Raw genomic sequence first — 16,565 nt, forward strand, 5'->3', positions numbered from 1 at the left:
AGTGTTCTGACGTAGCATGAACAAGCACAGTGGCAAATGATTGAAATATGCACTATTTCAAACATAAATTAACATTTTATGATGGGGCACTCTGTAGCTTCCGCCTCCCCATGTTATAATTTCTTAAAAACAATTTAACATATATGTGCAGTGCATCATCCTGGGCCTTGGAGATACGGAGCTCACAGGTTTTCTTAGAACACAAACTCCAGAAAATACAAGTTATGCCTTTCCCTGAGGCTGATCTTGCACAGGTGGCATGGCGAGCAGAGGGGGACCCAGATGGCCCATAGTAGTAGCAGAAAAGCCACTGGAATCAAAGCCAGGGACTTGGCTTAAGGTCCTGGCTGGGAGGCTAATTAGATCTTTGGGCAATGTGACCAAGCGTCTTCTGAGCTCAGCTTTCTCATCTGTAAAATGAAGGGACTGTACTGAAATTTCTGAGAGTCCATTCAACTCAGATAGAAACCTGGTCTCCTTCTACAAGAACTTAAGATTCCTCAGAAAACCTGCCCTTGAGGCCTAGACAAGTTATTTATTAGCTTCCTGGAGCTCAGTTATTCATTCTCCACATCCTTGAAATGGGTACAAAAACCCCTTCCCATGTTGTCATGAGAACTAAAACAAGTAGGTCACAGAGCTCTGTATACAGAAAAGAGCTGAACCCACGTAAAATCTTTATTTTGTTCCCTCCAAGAGGTAGATGAGTGATAGAATTAAAAAGTGTTAGCCTCTCCAAAGTTAGGCATGTCTTAATAAAGATCAAAGGCTCTTAGCTAAAGAGATGAGACTCTTAACAGTAGACTTCAAAGCATCAGCCAGAGTTGGGTGGGAAAACATTTCCTACATTCTTAAAAGCTCCTCAAATGTTCCTTATTGTTTTTAAACCTGGCTGTTTAATCGAACCTCATTGAGACTTTTCTGCTGGAGCTCACAGACTTGTCCAAACTACAAAAATATCTAAATGGGGGTAAGAGAGAAGTAAATGTTTTGTTAATAAATAAAATTGCCACATTTCATTCCTGGAAAATCTCCCATTGTTTTAGGCCCATCCGCAGAAGCACAAAACTAGCTTAGTGAGCCGAAAGGATGCAAAAACTTCACTGTAATGGTGCATACCTGCGGAGTCCCCAGCTGCAGGGGACCCCTGGGAGCATGCAGCTCACCCATGGCCCTGTCTTGAAACCAGACAGATGAAGTTGTCTGCTAGAAATCGAGATTCCCTTTCACTGTTCCACAATTACAAAGTTGTTTGTGGGTGGCTCCGGGAATCATTTATAACTGAGAGAACAAGAGAAGCCGCCTTCGAACTCCAGTTTCAATAGGTCTGAGAGCCTTCTGGAAACCCAAAGCTACGGCACCATTTACTATCCCCAGAGAATGTGAACAACAGATAAAATGAATCCAGTCCAGTGGAAAGAAGGGTCACTGTGGAGCTCGGTCCAATTTCTTTGTAACCTTCAGCTACTGCCACAACTTGTCCTCCTCGGTACCACCTGTGTGCCTTAGAACCTCAATTCGTAATGCATAGGCTTGTTTTAAATCCCCACCCCTAAGGGAGTTGATGAGAAATGTTTGCCCATGTGGGTCAATGACTTTCCAAGCAGTTATAGGGAAAGGACTCAGGTAGAGTTCTTTCTTCAACAATCGGGGGCTGCATACCTGGCTTATATGAGTTGCTAGTTCTCACAACCTCCAAATCCCCAGAGGTGGACACTCCAGGGACATGGCTGCTCCTGCCAAGGTCACCACCATTTCAGCCAGGCCTCCTTAAACTACCTTACTCCTACTTCCTACAATATCTAGGTGGCACAATGGGTGCTCAAAGAGACAAAAGCTGGCCAAAACCACCATGTCTGGGAAACAGAACTGCCCAGGCAATCTCCTCTGAGCAACAGAAAGAAAGAAAAAGACACGGGGAGAACAGACATATAATGTAACGCAGTATCCTGAAATTCATTATTCCAAATTTCCATGACATAGCAAGGAATCAAGCCTAATTCTGCTCTGATTACCTTAGGTATGTCATTACTAATGTTGCAGAAATATGTTTAAGCTACTGCCTATCAGTAATTTGATGAAAGAAAAAGCTAACAATTCAAAAGTAACATTGAGAACCCCATGATTTGAAAGAAACTATTAGTAAACTAAACAGCACTCTAAAGAAAATTACTGCTGTTCTGAGAATTATCAAGAAGAGTACTGAAACGCTAACACTGCCATCCATATATAAGAAATTATTCAAGTATGCATTTGAGTAATTCTGCATTTTAATTTAACCCTTTGAAACATTAATCAAACCACAGCTAATTATAGGAATTAAAGAATTAAACGATGGAATCTTCTAAAAGATATTATTTAAAAGGCAGTTTATACAATTACTTGTATAGATGTTTGCTTTAAAGAGGAAAACAGTTCTACTGTAATGAAAAGGGTCTTAGAAAATTAAATTAACAAGGGGGGACCAGGCTGATATGAAACTAAATTAGCATCAAATGCAAATTACAGGGTACTTAATGGTAGAAACAGGTGCAGAGAAGAACCCTAAATGAGATAAATGAATAAAACATCCCTCTCCACAAATGTGGGAGCTGACACAAAGTCAATGATATGAATAATTCAGCAGCCTCCACACTGCTGTTGAGGTCAGTCTGCCTTGACCTTTGAAACAGGAAGTAAAATTCAGTTCAAATTTGAGTGACTGGAAATATAACAGTAATTTTTTTATATTAAAAAACCCACCAAAATTTTTTCAATACAGATATAGAAAATATGCAATAGAATTACAGTATGAACTAAAGAGACAGTACAGAATCAAAATAGTTGGTAAACAAACAAAAAAATAATTGAATACAATTTTACTCAAATGTCAATAAGAGAGTCCTTAAAATAAAAACAAGTAAAGGCATATATAACCAGTGCTCAGCTCATTGATCAAACTCACTATGAGAATAAATTTCTAAATTTTTCCCCTTGGTTAAAATTATTTTATTATGTGACGTCATGTAAAAAAAGCATGTTATAATAAAAATAACCATGTATTTTTATTAATAATGCAAAGTAATCTGTCACACTTGTAAGACAAAATTTGGTTAAATTAGATTTTTTTAATCTTTATGAAGCTGCTCTTTTTTTTTAATCCTTCAAACCCTGATTTAATAATGTTGTGGTCCCCAAATTAGTTTATCTTATAAAAATGCAACCCAGGTTCTAAAAACAAGCCATTCCCATAATTAAATACCGTGGTTTTATGTGTCTTAAGCTTTTTTTCCTTCTTTGCATGCTTCTGAAGTATTTTATACAGTCAACTAGTGAAAGTACTTCCCTCATTTCAGCTTGAATTTGGTGCTGCTAAAGATTAACATGGTGTGACAATAAACCAATTTCTATAAGCTAGAAAGACAGCAAAATACATATGGTGTATCACCCTCATTCTTATTTTACAGAATGGCATAAAAGACGTTTGATAATAGTTATTTCTACCCTCCAATTGGTTCTATTAATGGGACCCACAACTTGGCTATCTACTTTTCATCTATCTACTGTGCTTGTCAGATAAAATATTACATTGAAAGATGAGCTTAATTTTATTTTGTGGATTTGGAGAGGGTTAAAGCTATACACACACATAAACACACAAGCCATCTAGGAAAGAGTAGTGGCAAACTAGGTCTACGATAGAATTACCATAGGAACAAGTTTGAAAAATGCTCCTTATAAACCCAAGTGTTTGGCAGAGGCAAAACGGAAGATGCAAGGAATGCGTGTGTGTGTGTGTGTGTTTTTTAATTATTATCATCGTATCGGCTAAATCACTCCTCACTCGACATTTAATAAAGGGTGATAGACCAAACAGTGCTGATTTGGGGCTTGGCGTAATGACTGACCTGAGCGAAGGTTTGTGTACAAAGTGGCTCCCCATTAAATAGGGCTCTGTGGAACCAGCTGCTTCTCATTTTGAAACAACCGGTTTCTCTATCCCCAAGTGCTAAAGAAAATAATCCCTGCGATCTATGACTACACACTTTCACAGAGGCAGCAATGAGAATTTGATTGTGGAGATAATTAAAGTCATTCCTGGAACTTTCAAGAAAAAAAAAGAGGGTGGGGGGAAGAGGTGGGGTCGAAAGAAAGAATAGTCATGATAGCATTTAAAATTAAACTATGACAAATCATTCTGAGTGCAGAAGAGGGGGAAGGAACCCTCGCCCTTCACGGAGTTCAGTTGAACAGTCTCTGTTTTCTTCTCCACTGAGAGGGGGGTCCAGGGGGAGGCCGGAGATGGCCTTAGTCAGGACCTGAGCATCCTCATGTCCGCCTGGGACCCCCATGTCCAGTGTGAATACTGACAAATCGAAACACAGACCGAGAAATTACTTGTCACTGATGATACATCCCAATGAGATTTTTAAAGTTTCCGACTTAAATACAATAGCCGAGGAGAAATCTATCTGGATTCTTTCACCGACAGTCATTCCAGGCTGATCCGAAATGCTGAGGCGATTTTAACATTAAGAAAAAGCAAAGCAGCTCTCAGACACTGAAGGACACTGTTTCTGTGTTCGTATTCCTGCCACCCTATTCTTCAGTAAGAACCCGTGCTCAAATAGCCTGCGTGGCATCCAGCTGAACCTCTGTGCCCTGCACCCCTGCAGATTTCATGAGCTTTGGAGGGAAAGACCCTAAAATATATATCATCAGTCTGTCTGCACTATCTGCCTTAAACAGGAAGAAGAGATGTACTCAATGAGGATGTCTTGGGGCTTCTCAATTAACCTGATTAGTTCAGCACATCGCCCTCATGAATGACACCTTATCTGGAAAATGAGGGAGAACTTCCTTCCTTGAGTGGAGACAGCAGCCCCCTTAAGCCACAAAGATGCAGCCTATCAAATGAGCGGCTTCTGTCTCTCCTCCCCTTTCCCAGCTCACAGGTCAGAGACCAGCAGACTCGGGGCCTGATTGGATTTTGTATCCTAAGGACAGGAGGCAAGCTCCCATCTGTCCAGGTGGCCTTGGAGAAGGCTGGGAAAAGGGATGCCCTGTGGGCAACTTCAAGACCCTTTTTTCAGAGTCAACCAGGCACATGATGGGATTGAGGAGGGGGGAGATTGAGGAGGGGGGAAGGGGGGGTGGAGGGGAGAAACAGAGAGAGAGAGAGAGAAAGAGAGAATATTCATTAACCCTTCAATCACCAGAGTAGCATATCTGAAAGAAAAAAATGGTGAATTCTCCCGTCTTCTAACATTATGTAAAACCAAAATGCTGTTGAAACATATGTTACCCTCATGCTGATTTCACATTAGATATAATAATGGGAGGTGACCCAGCGGCCATACAAAAATAAAGCTTTCCCCTAACTCTCTGAAATTTGTTTGCTTGCAAAGGATGCTATATATATGTGCATGTGTATTTTTTTAATTCACGTAACAGTCATACTAGTTATCAGAATATAGTCCTGAAAATGTGCTGTGTGAGAGTGTCAACAGCAGGGTTTTTCCCTTACTTGTCTGTTCTGTGATTTACTTGATCAATTAAACAGTTAGGCAACGAGGGGATTTGCATGGTAATCATGTAAAGATTAACATTTTTAAGTGTAACAAATTTAATATTTTATCTTACACTTTCTGTTTCTCATCCTTCTTTAACGGCAGTACCTCCTCACTTTATTGTGTAGTTATAACAATCCTGTCTTTATGCAGACAGATGAGACTACCAGCTTCAACAAACTGCATTTTGAGCTTCTTTCATTCTTTCTTCCATTTCACTAAGCGCCTCTGCACAGGGGCAAGGCACTGTGCCATGTGCTGGGGGCACAACAGGGACCAGCACACGCCTATCCGCCTTCTGGGGCTCACACTCTACCTCCTAAAGAGTTTACCACCTGCCTCAGTAATACCAGAGGGAACTCAATTGGTGTTTCATAGCTGGAAAGAGACTTAGAGATCTCTTCATTCTAGGCCTTATTTTAAAAATAATAGCCACCTTCTACTGCATGTGATTTATGTGCCAGGCACTATGCTAAGTGCTCTCCATGCAGGATCTACTCATTCCTCACCGCAGCCCTGGAAAGTAGGAACTTCTACTCTTATCCGGATCTTAAACACAAAGAAACTGGGACTTAGGGAAGTTCAATGATCTGCCCGCAGCCCCACAGTTAACACTGGAAGAGCTGAGATTTGATCTGAGGTGGTCTGACTCCACAGCCTGTGGTCTTAACCAATGTGTAGGCTGCCTTGGAGGAGCGCAATGAAGCCATGAGTTTGCCCAAGTTCAGTAACACTGAGTAACAGCTAAAAGCCCAGGAATATTATTCCTCTGCATCAAGATCCCTATTTAAAATAGCATTCCTCTATTTTTTAAAAAAAAATCAATATATCCTTTGTTTATACTTAGAATTCCAATTTTTCTTTCAACTCTGAGGTACTAAAACTCCCATGAGGGCAAGAGCCATGTGTCTTATTTACTGTTATATCTTCAACCCTGAAAGCAGTGCCCCCCTATCCCAGGGACTTAGCCACCATGATAAACTTTGGTGAGTTAGTTTTGCTTATAAGAAAGTTCCATGGCAATCGTAACATTAAGAATAACAATCTACATGGAATTTATTATATTCATATTGCAAGAGCTACCTGATTTTGAGTACCTAATAAATGCCAAGCCCAGTGCTAGATATTTTAACCCTCACAACTCTTCAAAATAGAAATGATTTTCCCATTTTAAAGATGGGAAAACTGAACCCTTTGAGACTCAGGTGCTGCTAAAGTAGCGGTGAAGGGATCTGACCCCTCAGCCAATGGACTCGAAAATCTATGCCTTTTCCATAATTTTCTGGCTTCTCCCAAATTTCTCATTGGGAAAAACAGGAGAGTGCCTGCCTTTTCCACAAGAAACACAGTGGTTCACTCATCAGATTAAATGAGGCCACGAGAACTCAAAACATTGCTCCAGCAATGGGTACAATTTTTACGTCACATTATTTTTTAATCCTGAAAGTTAAGTGCAAGATCTAAGAAAATTGTTTAGGTAAACAAGTTTAGAGTATTTATGTAAAGGATAATTGTGAATACCAAGAAAAATAAATGAGACTATATGAACTACTAAAAAGAGTAACTTTTTTACTGGGCAACTGAGGAAAGAAAAAAAGTTCAGGTTGAAAGCTAAGACATGTAAGTTCCTAACCACCTGCTTTGTTACTTTGCACATGTAAGTTACTACTAATGCACAAAGGTTAGGGATTTTGTTTTAAGGTGCTCATAGGCCAGGATTTTGATGCTGATCAAAGAGAGTTTGTACATGGCCAGAATAGGACAGGCCCACTCCTGTAGCCATAGAAAGGACTCAATTTGTCAAAGATGCCGAGAGTAGAATCTGGCTTTAAGATAATACCAAGATCATGCAGAGAAACGTAGCTTTTCTACATTGTAATGGCTTTAGAGATAACCAGGTTAACTCTTAGCCAACTTTCTTTTCTGAAAACCTTCTAATAAATAAAAAAAAGGAGTTCTCATTTTTCATCTTTGTTCTTGTCTTTGTTATGTGTGTGACTGCATGTGTATGTTGACATGTGAGAGCAACCAAACCTCATGTCAGTCCAAGATTCTTCAAACTAACTTTCCATTTTGTGAGGAACTTCAATCAGTAGTGCATTGAAGACTATTAAAAATTATATTTTAAGATATTACTATCATATCAGAATACTAACGAATGGGAAGTATATTAAAAATAGGTGAAAGTCCCAATGAAGTTAATTTATTAAACAATAATAAGTAAGTTGCAAGTAGCACAATTGTCTGATAATCAGAGTTTAAAAAAAAACACGCAAAAGCTTTAGTCAAATCAGAGTTTCTTTGGAAAGGTAGCTAAGGGAAACTACCTTATCACTACAACCTTTACCTGAACCAAAATTTTAAAATCTTACAAAAACCCTATACAATATGTGTGGTAACCATGTGTAGCTTAAAAACACATCGGCACAATGTGATCATCATTTTCTCCTTTTTCCCCCTGCCCTGGACCTGAAAGTGTTAAAGAAAACAACAGAAGAACAAGAAAGTGTACAGGGTAGGATTTACTGGCATTTACTTTTAATCTATGACCCTTCACTCTGTAGCTTATCGGGCCCCTGTCAGTCCTTTTTCCTCCTTTATATTTCATGAGGAGCCCCCCATGCTGCTACTGAGAGACAGAGCCTAAGTGTCTATAAGCTTTTTGTCAGGTAAAAAGAGAAGAAAAAGGAAAGGAACAAGAGGAAAAGCAAAGCTAAGAGGCATCTATTAGATGTCACTAGGCTTTTGTATTCATGTCAATGATTCAGGATTAGAGTATTTGAAATAATCTTATTGAGAGGAATCAAAAGGGCCACCGAGTGAGAGGCTGCTCTGTAGCATATGGCAAAGGCACGGACAATATCTTATTAAAGATGTGTTGGGTAACACTATTACTTTTATTATATTACCAAACTATTGTGCCTCAAACAGTTAGCGGGACGGTACAGTTACCCAGAGCCATTTTGGAGATTATTGTGTGGGATCAAGCTATGTAATTCGCCAGCCTGTCTAGTGAAGTCGTTACAAGTAGGGTTTGGAGTCAAGTTTGGAACTGGCACCAAGAATTTCACCTTCAAAAACAAAAATCCCCAAAGCACACCGAAGACCACTCTGTTCCTACTGCAAGTGGAGTAGAGATTACACGGGTCAGTTTCGTTAGGTTTGCCTCATTTACCATATATGACTCCTGTCTCCCAAGGAAATATTCAGTTTTGTTGTTTGGGGTTTTTTTGCCTTGATTCTCCACCACATGGAGAACACATAAACATGAACACGCATACACTCAGCTTCACACTTCAGCAGGATTAAGGCAATTAAAATTCTGTTGCAATAAGTACTGTAACATTAAAACCTTCATTTGCTTTCTGGACAAAAGCTTGTAACTGGAGAAAGAGTTTGGGAGGGAGATTTATCTTCATCTACCCACACCTTTAAAGGCAGCAAGCAACCAAAGACAGACCTGTACTGTTCACCATATTTCATTGATTGCAATTGGAGTATTTGGGTCACTTTTATATTGTCCTGGACAGTATATAGTTACACAGTTTGTGTAGGGAGGGATGGGCTGTGGACAGGGGAGAGAAGAATTAGTTGTCTATTTCAAATAGTACCTCACACAATTGAAAATGACCAAAATACCATCTCTTTATAGGCAAGAACCTCTAAATAGTTTTTAAAAATCTGGTCAAGTTTGATCAGGTGTTGGCGGTAGGGAGAAACGAGGAAAATTTATCAATCAAGAGTTGAACCTAAAAGGGTTTTTACCCACTTGAAACAATTTTTTAGAAAAAGAAAAGCATATTGAATACAATGATATATTTTCATCACAGAATGACAATGCAAAGTTGCTAGATGACACACAGGGGACTTTATACTGCTTTTCTGTATTTTTCTAGAACCATTATGAAAACAAAGTTATGATCACAAGGGGCAAAAAACCCACACCATGAGCTGACTCCCCAGGCCAGTTACAAATGCACAACGTTGATTCTCTGAATCTCTGTTCTTGGAAGTTGCTGCCATTATCTCCTTTACAGGAAAACCACTGTTGTTCATTATAAAGTGTCTGCAATAGTATTATGCCATGTAAAAGTACTTTGCATTATGATATACTGTCAGCATATTTGAAATGCATGTTAATGTATCCTGGTTGTGTATTTGGGAATAGCTGATAGCAAATGGGATATAGACTGCTATTAGCTTATTGTATTTGTTATCTTCCTCTCATGGCAGCAAACTGCAGAGAAATGTACGGGGCTCATCTCATATTCAGAATGGTATTATCTGATATGCGATAAAATTTAGAATGATACTCTCTCACATAAGTCTCATTCCTAATAATCACATCTGAATTCCCACTGTGAAAACAAATGTTTAAATACACCAGAGTTAATAAACAACCATAAATTCATGCTCAGTGTCAACGCTGGCTTGTCACTTTTGGAAAAATGCAACCTCCCAACCCAACCAAGAAGACAGCAATTATCCTGCCTGGGGCAACCTTAAAAGGTGAACTCCTTCTCCTTTTATTTTAACCCAGCATTCAAGGCTAGGAAATCAGGTGGTATAAAGGCTTATCAGAACTCTAAGAGGTGCATTTACAGCTCTGGTTTTTCGTGCCCCAGCCATTTGTGTATCTTAGAGGGGGATTATGTTTAGTGGTTGGTCCTTCTAAAAACTGGATAAAGACCAAAATATTGAGTTGAAAGGTCAGTGAAATGAAGCCAATAAATTGTCTAAAAAGCCTCTTTTGCAGCTTTAATAAAAGTATATCCTTTATGTTCATGTTAGTTGAGAACTTTTTTACAAAAGAAAAAAAGAAAAATTTGGGGATTTATATCTGTTGATAAAAGACAGAAAGAAGTCATTTATTGCTGAGGGGCTCAGAGGCCTTCACAGTCTTATGATTGTGAATACAGGTGTTACGGTATACCCCACCCCGCTCGATGGTTGAAAAAAGCCTCACACAATTACATCCTAATTCTAATACAAATGAACATACATGTTATATAAATACAATGGAATCAATTTAATCAAAAAATTAGCTTGGTGATAACAATGTACTTTTCTGAAAAGTCCTATCGAAGTGTTTATAGCTCTGAGATGAATAATAGATCTTAAATAAAATTGGTTCTTTGAATAACCCTGATATGGTTAAGCATTTTTATTTATACAACACAGATCATGTAAAATCAACAGGTAAAATAAGCATTCTAATATTTTCATCACTGAACATTCTATTTCAACCAATAATCATAAAACAAAACCAATTAATGTCACCTAAATGGAAGATTTTTTTTTTTTTTTAATACTGGAAAAAAACATATATAGGCTTTTTTCTTTTTAGGAGACCCTTGAGTAAGTGGAAGAATAGTAATTTCAAACAGGCTACGTTTCTCATGATATGAAATTTGTGTGTGTATATATATATATGCATATATTTTTTATGTTGCATAGCCAAGTTTACATAAATAAAAGATTTTGTGTAAATGGAAAAGACAAATCTGTTAAGGTTATGATAAGCAAACCCAAAACCTTTGGAGGTATCTTAGTTGACAGGCTTTAGAAGTCCATGCTTGTAATACTGGCTGTGAGGAACTCAAAACTTACAAGTTAGACTACGTCTAAATTCACACGAGACAGGAGGAGGTAACTTGAGGAAGAATTTCATTCCTTATTATTTTTTCTATTTTTAAAAATCCACTGTTAACTGCTCAAGATCCTCAGTACAAGGAAATAAAGAATGGGGCTCTCATTTTGTCCCTTTACTTAGTGGTCTAACTATTCTATCACTCATACTGATCCTACACTGAAAAAGCAAACAGAGAGACAAATATGGAGTCATCCTCTCTCCCGCACTACTGAAAATAAGCGACACAAATCTGGCAAAAACTTTTGGACTCTGTGTGGAAGGAATCCTACAGTATAATCTGGAGAAAGAAATGCTTTTGCAAGACCATCCGTATTCATCCACGTCATGACTCAAAGATAGCTTACAAAGTCAAGGGTAGGAAAATAAAAGAGTTTTGTGAAGCAAATCAAAAATGGATGGTAACCCTAACTCACTAGATACAGAATAACATTCTGCACACTTAATATATTCAGTTCAAGCATTTATAAAGAAGTTTCCACACAGAAAGGGGAAGTTTTTTTTACAGATTCAGAAAAACTGGGTTCCCAATTCAGACTACCCTATGTGACTTTTGTCATTATCATCTTTTTTGATTCTTACAAAGTAAACCTAATTAAGAACCTCCCTCATTAGTCTTCCAGAAAAATTAGCACAGCTTATGCTAATTACTCCTGCAAAATTTAATAAACTGGTTGAAATGGGAATAGTCTAATGAGGTTTTATTTATTGAACTAAGATAACTCCAAGGAAAAAGGTTAGGACACAAGGATCTCCAATGTGGTAATAAAACTACAATTTATTCAATTTCTAAACATGAATTTTATTGCAAACCTTTTAAATTCAAATATGAGTTACTGTGTGAATATGTTAAATCAATCTCAACCTTAATTCAATAACTGCAAGTCATTTTTTGCTTTTTACTTTAACAATAATTACACATAGCCCTTTACCTCGACAATAATAAAATTTGCTGTTATTAGTTCCTGGTCATCAGCTATTAAACATAATACATTTGACATTTCCCATGTCTACACAGCCCAAATATCTGGATCATTGAGCACAGCCTGGGTTTTACAATTCTTAATCAAGCCATTTGGCATCAGACAGAAATATAACCTGGCAGTCACCTCCAGATGCACATTTCCTACATTTGCAGGGATTTTCCAACAAACTTTTTGGACATGACTCGACAAACTGTCACAATTGTAAGAAGTGCCATTTTTCTTACTTTTTGCATGCTATTATAAAAGAATAAAGTAGAAATCCATTTTCTAAACCACAGTATACTACTGCTGATTTTGTTAATTTCACTTTTTGGATAGACTATGCTGAGCTGATGTCCCCAAATCACTGGTGGCAAATAATACAGCCAAAATTCAACACAGAAATAGCTTACCCTGCACCACTGCCGTATGACCAGAAAGCCTCTTCTATCTACCCTATAAATAGTTTTCCTGAATAACCACTGCTAAAAGTCTTTTTTTTTTTTTTTTAAGCAGTGTTCTTCCAAAATCTGAAGGACAAGCAAAGGGAGCTAAAAATTATTGGTTCCCACAAGGCAAGTGCGTGTTAAAACTATGCTAAATCCTAACACAATGATTGCCTATACCCTCAGCTTTATAATTACATATTGTATGCATCCTGTAGAAACAGTTACTACTGCTACTGAATGCAGGCCCCATAACCTATTTTTACAAAGTACGCAGAGATTCACACCCATAAATCTGAAAACAAATCAAACCCTAAGCATGTAACACAGATATTATGCAATCAGTAATATAGAATCAAATGGGAAACTATGAAACTCAAACACGGTTGCCTTCATTGTTTTTTCCCTTTGCAGCAATTTTATGGAATTGAAAAATCTTTTCTATTTTGCCCTTCCTTGTGTAAGTTCTTTTCTTGTTATTTTCTTCTCTCATCGTTAAAAATGGAAGGTTCACATATCAGCCCAGACAAGACTGGAGCTTTTAAAACCTTTGGCAGACTGAAGGACAAATAAATTCTGAAAACTCAGATGCAAATAAGAATAGCTAAATGGGGTTTTGCATATCAGCTGGCACCACTGCTTAAAAAGACAGTTCACGGGAGACAGTGGCAACAGCCAGCAAATAAACATATGTTGGGACTTGTGCAGACGCGCTGGGTTTCAGCTGTTTTTAACATTCGCCTCTCTGAAGAGACCAACATTGGCTACACACTCTTTTCTACTTTGTCAAACCAAAAAGGAAAAAAATGAAAAGGATAAATGTCATGAGTAATATCTCTCGAGCCACCAACAGTATAAAGTGCATACTTATTTTGCCTAAATTGTTTGAACGGCCCCAGCCAAGGAAAGGTTTTAAGTGCCCTACTGGGACAGATGCAAAGCGGCAACAATAGAAGCCACACTAATGCAGTCCAGGTAACACAATCCTGTTTCAAAAACACGGCCGGGCTAATTACAGCGCTGCTGAGTCAAGTTTCTTATGCCATCGCAACCCACAGGAACAGGTCAAAATCAAATGTTATTCAAACCACAGTCATATCAACCTTCTATATCAGAGTCACAGCTTAAAACCAAATGAAGAACTTAAAAGCTTAACCCATTCACAAGCAAAAAAAAAAAAGTGTTTTCATTGACGGTGGCGAGGTAAGGTTCTTGTCATCATCGAAACCAAAAGGAACTGTGGAGCAGAACAAAATGCGTATAGTTTCAAAGTTTGGGGGACTCTTTGGGCTGGGCCTTTGATCAGAACACTTTCTTTTTAATGGATGAGTAAGAAAAACTTGCTTAAAATAACAAATGGGGTTTTGGAGAGGTGTATTTAAATGAAGCTTATTTTTTTATCCTATTTGAAGATTTACCTTCCATTGCCGATAACAAAAAAGAAAATAGTGTGAATGGCAGACCTGCTCCTGCAAACAAGCTACTCTAGTTCTATAGCCAGCACACAACCTCACTATATATTAAACATTTACCTGTGTTTACTTTGAATCAAGCATATTAACACCTATTTATCAGACAGAAGTGTACGTTGTTTGTGAATATTAGTGAGAGATACTTAATTAAAATATCTGAAATACGTATAAAGCTACCTGACAATCAAAATTGGGCTTAAGCCTAAAGAACCACATGAGTTAAAGTCAACAATCAATGTTTTGTCATAAATTATGATGAAGCAAACACTTGTCAATATAGTTATTGATAAAGCAAATCTCTAAAAGGAATTGGGAAAGTAGGTAAGTGGGGGGGAGTGTCAAAAATCAATACTACCAAACCCTGAAAGGGATTTTTGTTCAGCTATAGATTTCTTCAATGAGGGACCAGTCAATTTTACTTGCAAGACTTTTTCCAGCTAGTGGAGGGTTCTCCTAGCTGACAACTGACAGTATCTGTAAACCTTCCAGGCCATTTAACTCTCAATGAGGAATGCTATAGAACAAATGGCGTATCATACATGTTTCCATACAATGGATTTCAATAATTAAAATGTAAAATGAATATTTGGAATGCAACTTTGCATAATAAGTGCACACACTGACTTGAAACTGAACTGAACAACTAAAGCAGATTTATTGTTCTACAGTGATTTACTTGGTCATGTCAGGTTAGTAATATGGATCTGTTTAAAAACATGATAATTAAGACAAGCAGGATAAATTAATCAACTTACAATACAGTATGAGCTACAATCAAACCCAGGAAATAACAGTAGAAAATCTTGGTTCACAGATCTCTTTAAAACTGCTTTTATGCATAAATAAAACCTTAAAATGTAGATGGATTACATCCAACTGAACTACTGTAGCTAAAAGTGATAATGATTCAAACATTTTTCAAATAAAAGTTAAATATTTATAAGCACCCAACCACATTTCATAAATCACAAACTATTATTATTTTATTTCTGAAGCTTCCTGGCACAGCATGAGGACTGAGCCACAGAAAGTCAGGAAAGAAAAAAATATTCCTTTAGGAACATGAATCAGACACAAAACCAGAGCAATCCAAAAAAACAGGCTTCCAAAGAACATTCCATATGGCTTTCCCAGGAATCGCAATAGCGCGGCGCAGACTAAGTCATGACCAACAGGCAAATTTCGGCCACATGCACTTCTAACCCTCACCCATGAGCAACACAAGGCAGGTGTTTCATTATAATGAGGAATAAGAATCCAGTGAAAGTAGAGTGGTCCCTACCTGTCAATTATCACTGGATCTGAGGGAGTCTCATTTCGGTTGCCACAGCTTTTCTTGTCACAACAGCGGCTATGGAGCAAAAGCAAAAGGATTTAGTACAACCATTACAATGTAAAATCATCATTTAGGCAGACAGAAGGTTCAAATTGCTGGGTTGCAAATGCTAGAATTACCACAAAGCCATACCTGGCAATCAACGGATCCCTGGGACAGAAAATTCTATTTGGGTCACCTATGGGTTAATGGCCAGGCTTAACCTCTCCCTGCACAAAGAAGGAGGGAGAAAAGGGGACTCTCTGGGAGCCAGGACTGACAACCCCAAGATGGGGTCTCCCCATCACTGCCCGCGGTATTGGAAGAGTTCACTGTGAAATGCATTATTATTACATCTACCCAATAAGAATATTCAGGGTTGTGGGTGGCTCAAACGTTCTTCCCTCAAGATCACACTAATTGTGTGGAACGCGTCAATAATGAGGTATGAGTGATTTCTCCCCCTCCAGTCATTTTATATTAAATGCATTCCTTTTTCTTCTCCTTTCTTTTGTACTGGAGACATTTTCTTCAACCACAAGCTTTTTAAACTAAAGCTCTAAGTGTTTGCTTTCGAACCATCTTCATGAGAACAGAAGTACAGCACAGTTTAAGGCAAACAGAAACAAGAGAAAAGGAAACGGAGATCAGCATGTCCTCTGGCTTTCGTGCCCTGAGCTGGCCACCGCTTAGGTTTTCTGGAAGCGCCAGGGACAGTTGATCGAAAGGCTAGTACAGCCCTGACGGTGGGCACTCTTTTTTAGGTCAGAAAAAGCAGCCATGGGCAAGAAAAGAACCCACTATGCAAATCCCACCCCAGCTGTGACCTTCAGGCTGTCAGGCTGTTTTTTAACTGAGATGCTTCTAAAAAAATAAAAAATTACAGTTTTTGAAAACGACTCATGGTCAATGGAAACCTAGCCATCTGAGCCTTGTTTGCAAATAAAACATGTGTCCACTGGGCAGTCTATACCCAGGGGCACACTATAAAAGCACATATTTGATCAGTCAAGGAGGAGAGGAAGTTATCCAAGTGTTATACATACCATGCACCACAATACACACTTTCCTCCCTCTTTCTTACACAGGCACACGTGTGTGAACACACACACACACACACACACACACACACACTCTGGACTTAGTGAATCATAGAGCCTAAATTTAG

At 38.3% G+C, this 16,565-nt stretch overlaps 1 protein-coding gene across 3 annotated transcripts in view; it reads right to left on the bottom strand.

Annotated features, from left to right (window-relative positions):
- Positions 1-16,565, bottom strand: part of EBF1 (EBF transcription factor 1) — a 377,408-nt gene that overhangs the window by 338,000 nt on the left and 22,843 nt on the right. For all 3 annotated transcript variants that reach the window (XM_090288505.1, XM_090288504.1, XM_090288503.1), the window contains exon 6: positions 15,365-15,433. In XM_090288505.1, coding sequence (XP_090144631.1) covers positions 15,365-15,433 — 69 coding nt within the window. The remainder of the gene's footprint in view (positions 1-15,364; positions 15,434-16,565) is intronic.

Source organism: Furipterus horrens, unplaced genomic scaffold (genome assembly GCF_987537825.1).
Source record: "Furipterus horrens unplaced genomic scaffold, mFurHor1.1.pri manual_scaffold_10, whole genome shotgun sequence".
Taxonomy (NCBI): Eukaryota; Metazoa; Chordata; class Mammalia; order Chiroptera; family Furipteridae; genus Furipterus; species Furipterus horrens.